The sequence below is a fragment of the Onychostruthus taczanowskii genome, unplaced genomic scaffold (genome assembly GCF_017590055.1).
Source record: "Onychostruthus taczanowskii isolate IOZ18803 unplaced genomic scaffold, ASM1759005v1 scaffold50, whole genome shotgun sequence".
NCBI classification, from domain to species: domain Eukaryota; kingdom Metazoa; phylum Chordata; class Aves; order Passeriformes; family Passeridae; genus Onychostruthus; species Onychostruthus taczanowskii.
In genome coordinates this window covers 3,450,587-3,457,203 of record NW_024502569.1, presented here as the reverse complement: position 1 = coordinate 3,457,203, position 6,617 = coordinate 3,450,587, and the positions used below count along the sequence as shown (strand labels likewise).

The 6,617-nt window shown below is 50.6% G+C and overlaps 1 protein-coding gene across 1 annotated transcript in view; it reads left to right on the top strand.

Moving 5' to 3' along the window:
* Positions 1-2,292, top strand: part of PDX1 (pancreatic and duodenal homeobox 1) — a 4,881-nt gene extending 2,589 nt beyond the window's left edge. The window contains exons 2-4 of the mRNA XM_041416018.1: positions 515-899; positions 1,116-1,429; positions 2,030-2,292. Of these exons, the coding sequence (XP_041271952.1) occupies positions 515-899; positions 1,116-1,429; positions 2,030-2,292 (962 nt within the window). The remainder of the gene's footprint in view (positions 1-514; positions 900-1,115; positions 1,430-2,029) is intronic.
* Positions 2,293-6,617: the final 4,325 nt, after the last annotated feature.

Here is a 6,617-nt window from a genome sequence, read left to right as displayed (position 1 = left end):
GGGCCCGGGTGGGAACGGCGCTCCCCCTGCTGCCCCTTTTTTTTTTTTTTTTTTTTTTTGAGAGGTTAATTTTTTCATTTTGTTTTGGTTTACGTGGTGGAGTTTTTTTCTTTTTATTTTCTTACTTTTTTTTTTAATTATTTTTTGAAAATTAATTTTAACCCGAACGTGAACAATTGCGGCCCTGGATCCGGGAGACTTTCTGAGCTTTCAGTGTCACGCAAACCGTGGCACGTGTGTTTCTCCCTCGGCTCCAGAGACGGCTCTTCCCTGAAAACCCCATCCAAATCATTGCTAAAAAATATTAAATTACTGTAAAGTAAAATAACAGCAGCGCTGACTGCCGTCAGCAGCACCACCTCACTCTGCCCAGCAGGAGAGCTCCCCGAGACTCCCCCTCACCCCCTTGCTTCCTCCCGCGTATCCTCCGCTCCGCGCAGGGGTCGTGGGACGTGGTCCCCGCAGCCCGAGGGGGCGGCCGGGCGGGCCCAGGCTGACTCTCGCTTCTCTCCAGGTGGATCCTACATGGTGGAACCGGAGGAGAACAAGCGGACGAGGACGGCGTACACGCGGGCGCAGCTGCTGGAACTGGAGAAGGAGTTTCTCTTCAACAAGTACATCTCCAGGCCGCGGCGGGTGGAGCTGGCTGTCATGTTGAACTTGACCGAGAGGCACATCAAGATCTGGTTCCAGAACCGGCGGATGAAGTGGAAGAAAGAAGAAGACAAAAAGCGAGGGGCGGGCAACAGCAATGACCCCGAGCAAGACTGCGTTGTGTCCTCTGGGGAGCTCCAGACCAAGGAGGATCTCCAGCCATGCCCCGCCGGGAACCTTCCCTCGGGAGCCTCCAGGGACCTCCTCGCCCCCAGCCTAGCCCCCAGAAGGCAGCAGGACTCTCGGTGAGCCGCGGGGAGCTCCACGGCCCGGGACGAGGAAAAGGATGGGACATGGAAAAGAGCCGAGAGGCTGGCGCCAGCTTCTCTCTGCCGTGCACTGCCGTGCCGTGCCGTGCCATGCCGTGCCGTGCCGTGCCGTGCCGTGCCGTGCCGACCCACTCGCTCCTTCCCCCGGGGAAACGCGGTGCCTCCACTCCGAAACTCGCGTTCTCCGGACAGTAAATGTAAGATGCCCAGCTGTGACGAGGAGAGGCTCGCTGCGGGCGCTAGCGCCGGGGAGGCCGCAGGGAGCCGCCGGGATGGCGGGGAGCTGGGCCCCGCTCCTGCGGGCCGCCCGCGCCTCAGCGAGCCCTACGGGATAGCTTCCCCCGGGGAAGGTGGGTGTCAGGCGGCCACCCCGGGTGTGTGCCACCCCGGGTGCACGGAGAGGTCTGGAAAGCGGAGGAGAAGCGAGCGCACGCTGCCTTCCTTGCCGCCGACAGCTGCTCGGTCGGAGCGCGTCTGTCGGTCCACGGGCGCGGACACGGACCCGAGTATCCCGGACCATCCACGGGCTGGCACGCCGCCGTCCCCGTCCATTCCAGTCCCCAGGGCATCGGCTCTACCGAGGACTCTCTCAGGACTGTAACTTACTTCTTCGGAAACTGGAACCTGGTTTCTTTCGTTTTCTTTTGCTTTTGGGAAAGAAAGGAGGGGAAAGAAATAAAACGAGAGGAAAAAAAATTAAATTAGAAAATAAAACGCCCACGTGTCCTGTGGGCAGGATTTGTCTCCCCCGATGACCGGCACAGGTAGCCAGATCCTCCTCCAGCGGCTGCGGGGACCCTGCGCTGCTGCCCGCGGCTCCGCGCCCGTCCGGGCTCCGCGGGACTCCGCGGCTCCAGGGCTGCGCTCGCCTCTTCGAGGGGTGAATGCGAGCCCGGGGATGCAGCAGAAAAAGTCGCAGGTGCTCTCCGAGCGGCGAGCAGACAGACAGATATATCTGCGGGGGTAGGGCTGGTCCCAGGGACATTGTCCTTTGGGAAAAAGCTCCTGCCTCTCTTCCAACTCTTTCGCAAGCTCGGACTCTGCCTTGGAGAGGAGAGACCTCTCTGCGGCATGAGCTCCTGTCCCGGTGTGGTTTTGCTCTGCAGACTTGTTTTTACACCCAGCAGAGGTTGGGGGCCGGCTGTCTCCCGGGGCACTGAAGAGCACAGGGGACTTTTCCTGGGCGCTATTTTTCGGGCCGGCCCGGTGTGCGGGAGAGCTCGGCTCCTCCGTGCTGGAGCGGGGAGAGAGCCCTGCCGGGGCTTCCCTGCGGGAAGACGGGCAGCGGAGTCCGTGCCGGCCGCCCCGGGCCCGCCTGCCTTTCCCGGAACGGCTTCCCCGTCCCGACAACGGCGGGGACTGCAACTAAGCGGGGAACAATTCACAGCCGAACTAGGAACAGAAAACACCGGCTGGAAGGAAGCAGGAACTGTCCGGCTTGCTGGCGGTCAGGCAGATCTTCCCTCTTTCCTCGACGGGAAGGTTCCTGCTTTGTACTCGGCAGCAGCAACCCCTCGAGCATCCCTCGGGGACCGCCACAGGCTCCTCCGCGCTGCGGGCCCAGGAGTGCCGTGGGAGGAGGAAAATGAGGACGACCTGTCGCACCCTGGCCAGAGGATGTTCCCAGTCCCTCGGCTGAAAGCGAGGGCGAGAGCAAATAGCTTGACACAGCTCTTTGGGGTTTTCTCGTTTTACATGGAACTTCTAACACTAGGGTGGAAACTTGAACTAAAGGTGTAATTTGTCTATTGCTTTTCTTTCCTCCGGGGACATTACTGTCTGTGTGCAAACAGGACTATTTCTGGTAATTTTTCTTGCAAGTTGCCTGAAAAATTTATCATCCAAGTCTGTACATCCTTATTCATCAAAATGCAGTCAGTGAGTGAGAACTGTTACTAATCATTATATAAGCAAAATTCAAATAAAGCTGTTCTGCTTAAGAAGCAAAACACCATATTAATTAAAGTAATATTTCTTAAACTTTTGGGGGACATGAAGCCATGTTTAAACCTCAGAACCTTTAATCCCTATTCATTAGCATTAACTTTCACTGGTAACATGAAGTGGAACAATTTCCACCTACCTTTTACAATGTCTGCCACAGACATTACAATTCGGGAGCTACTGTAAAAATAGATCCAGCTGAAGAAAGGACACCTTTCACACAAAATACCTCAATTTTATTCTAAGATTTGTTGAGCACATTGCCCTGGCTGAGCAGCATACATGGTAGCTGAAACCTTGCCTGTCCTTTCTTTAATATAATGCATTCAGGTTTGATTTTCTTTGTGCATTGCTCTGAAAACAAAAACCGTGCAGAATTAATGGGAATCGTTTGACCACAGTGCCAAGGTGTTTTTATTAGTAGAAGCAGAGTCAGAACTGCGTGGTTTAGTTTTAATGAATAAAGTATTTTTCTTCTAAGAGCTGACATAGTTTATTTGTTTAGCACTTACATTTATATATATATATAAACACACAATATTTACAATTGCACCAATGGAAAAATTAACAGTAACTAAATCAAGGCAGCTCTGGGACTTTGTAGAGCTAAAGATTCACGGTAAATTCACCTGACAGAACAGCCAGCCCTACCCAGTGCTGGGGAAAGGCAAGGCTGACCTGGAGAGTTATAAGGCCACTGGAGTTCTTGAGCCATCACCTCACCAAAACCAGCTGTCCAGATATATCCATCTACCTAGGAGACACCTCTCCTTATGAAATAGTTTATGACTTATTTGTAATCACCTTTAACCCTAGGATAGAATATTCATAAAACATTATAAAACTACTTTTAAAATCAGACAAGAGATAATGAAGCATGAGACATCTTCTTATTTCCTTCTTGGGCAATAGTGAAATCTTTTAGGCATGTGTGGGAGAGGTATGTCCTTCAAAATTGTATGTGTTCAGTGTTAATTATTTTAAGGAAAAGCTGAGCAATATTTGGGGCAACTTTCCTGTCCCTGGGTGCACTTTGCCATGGCATCCCCTCCATCAGGAACTATGGAGACATCACTTCTGTCTATGGCTCCAGGGAAGATAGTGAGGCTGTGAGTCTTGACTGAGCTTTGCAAAGACAACACCTTTGCTGCTCCTGCTTTGCTCAGATCCATCCCCAATGCTGCAGGGAAAGTGTTCATGTCCTGCTTCTGCACTACTGACTACTTCTGCACTGCTTTACATATTAGCACAGACAAACCATGCAAACACACATGCACACACACAGTTTCCAAAAAACTGTGACTCAGAAAGGCAATACTTTTTCTGCTTTCTTCTTCCCTGGATGGAGATAAGAATGGCCAGATTTCCAGGATATTTTTTTTATAGCAATCAGTAAGAAATCTAGGGAGGACATGAAATGAAATGAAATGAAATGAATGAAATGACAATGAAATGTGGAAACAGTGCGGTGTTAGTAATGAATGTTATCTACTTTCACCTATCCCCTATTTACATTCATTTAACATTTAACATTTATCATCACTGCTCCTGTCTCACTGGCTTCCAGCACCTTTTCCAGTATCTTTCTGTGCACTATGCCAGCAGCAATATGTCCCAGCAGTGCTTTAACTGCAAGTGCAAAGAACGACAGAGCAAAAGGGAAGTGCTTGGAGGCAAGGCTTCTCCTAATCTTTGCCTTTCTACGTGTCCTCTCCTCCCACCACTTGCTGTCCTGGTATGCAGCTCCTCTGTTCCCCAGTGCTTTTGGGATCACAGCATATGCAGGAACAAATAAAATGCAGAGGAAATGAGCTGAGTGCCTCTCTCCCCAGCGTGCCTCGGTGATGAATCAGGCCTGGCCAGCCTCATTCATGGAATAGGAAACTCAAACACGTGGTTCCCCTACTATAAGGTCTGACGCACTTGCTGCCTCATATCAGGGCTTGTTCCAGAAATCATTTGCTTCCAGCAGCAGCAACACTGCAAGGAGGAGAGGCTGTGCTTGTGCTCCTTCTGCATGAGGTGCCTTTAGGCGTATTGAGAGGAATCCTGATGTCTGGTTCCATCCACCAGGATTTACTGGTCACAAGAGGCAGGTGCCTTTGCAAACAGGCATATTCTTCACAAACAACCCAAAAACAGATTGAATGGGAAGAAGCTCTGGGGATGTAGGTGAGCTGGACCAACAAGGCAAGAAGATTGCAATGACCACTGCAAAAGCAATGCTTTTGCTAAGGAGTATTGGCAAAGAGAGGATTGCTTTGATTCATAGCACAGAACAATGGAAACTATAAGCTGCTGAGAGTGGCAGCTTCATTTTCTCCCTGTTCTTTGACCCAGGAGGAGAAAAGCATCTGCTCCAAGAACCCTTGGCAGAGTGATTTAAGATTCAAAAGTAAAACACATCCATCAGGCAGAGAAAGCAGAGGGTGCAATGGTTTGTGTCTCCACTCCCAGGGCTAGACTTGGTGGTGGATGCTGGAAGAGTTGTCTTCAAGAAAGATTGGTAGCACTCTGGTGTTCTGTTTGAGCATGGGCAGAGTGTGCCATTATATATTCAGCTGTGTCTGCTTTGGACATTCCCTGCAGACCTCAAAGCAGAGGCAGGCAGGGATTAGTGACTCCCCTGCTGTAAGAAGAAAGCAGAAACAGGGCATGGAGCTCCCCTTGCAGAGAACAGAGGGTACCCACAGCCCTTGCTGGCCGCCCAAGCTGTCTCAGGACCAAGGTGGAGCCAGGGGAGCTATACCAGGTCCTGGGCTGTGCAGAGACTTGTGTTTGAACACCAGTTCCCTGGGCCCAAACCCTTCTCCAGAGAAAAGCAAACAGTTGCCTGTTGGGAGCCTCAGCTGGGTGCGGCATCTCAGGGCTCCCAGTCGTGTTTTGAACACAAACCCTCCAGGAGAGGAGGCTGCACCTCCCTGCAGCAAGCAGTAGCAAAGCAGCCCCCTTGTATTCTGGCTTTTAACAACTTTTCAGCACAGCAGCTCGAGTCCCTCTGATTCAAACACGTGCCTCTCACTCCCTGCCAGGATTCCAGCCAGGAGAGCTGCTCTCTCATCTGGAATGCCCTCTCTCCTTTTCCGCTGCTAAGCCCTTGGTGGTGAGTCAGTATTTGGCTAAGGGTGAGACTGCATGAGGTGACATTGGTCAAGATAAGGTGGCAGAACAGCAAGTCCTGTTTTGGTATTATTTTTATTTTTGATCCATCCTGTAAGCTGAAATTTTATCAAAAAAATGAAAACTGTCCTAAAAGGGGGGGGAGGGGGAAATCCCTTTTACTTCAAAGGCATCAGATCCTTTGCCCTGGGATAGATGTGATAGAACTTGTTGTTAAAGCTAGGCTGGTTCCTGGAATTGTGATTGAAAACCTGCTCATAACTTCACCCTCTGCTGCCACATCACTGCTGGTTTGTTATATTTACCCCACACACTTTAGTGAGAGAGTTTCACTTCAAACAGAAAGAGGTACATCTGATGGCAGCTGTGCAAGAGAGCATTACAAGCTGTGCATGAGGTTAGGTAGAGGTAAAGGAAGAGGAAAGAGCCATAAAATGTAGAGCTGCATGACCCTTTCACGACAAAGAAGAGATTCCTTAGGAGCACCCCTGAAGGAGCAAAAATAGAGCTTTCTACTCTTTCTTCTGCCCAAAGTAAGATCACTTCAGACATGTTGTTATTTTCTGTTCACCAAGGGCTACGTAACTTCAGATTTCACAATCTTCTCTGTTCCAGTGCATCATTACTCCC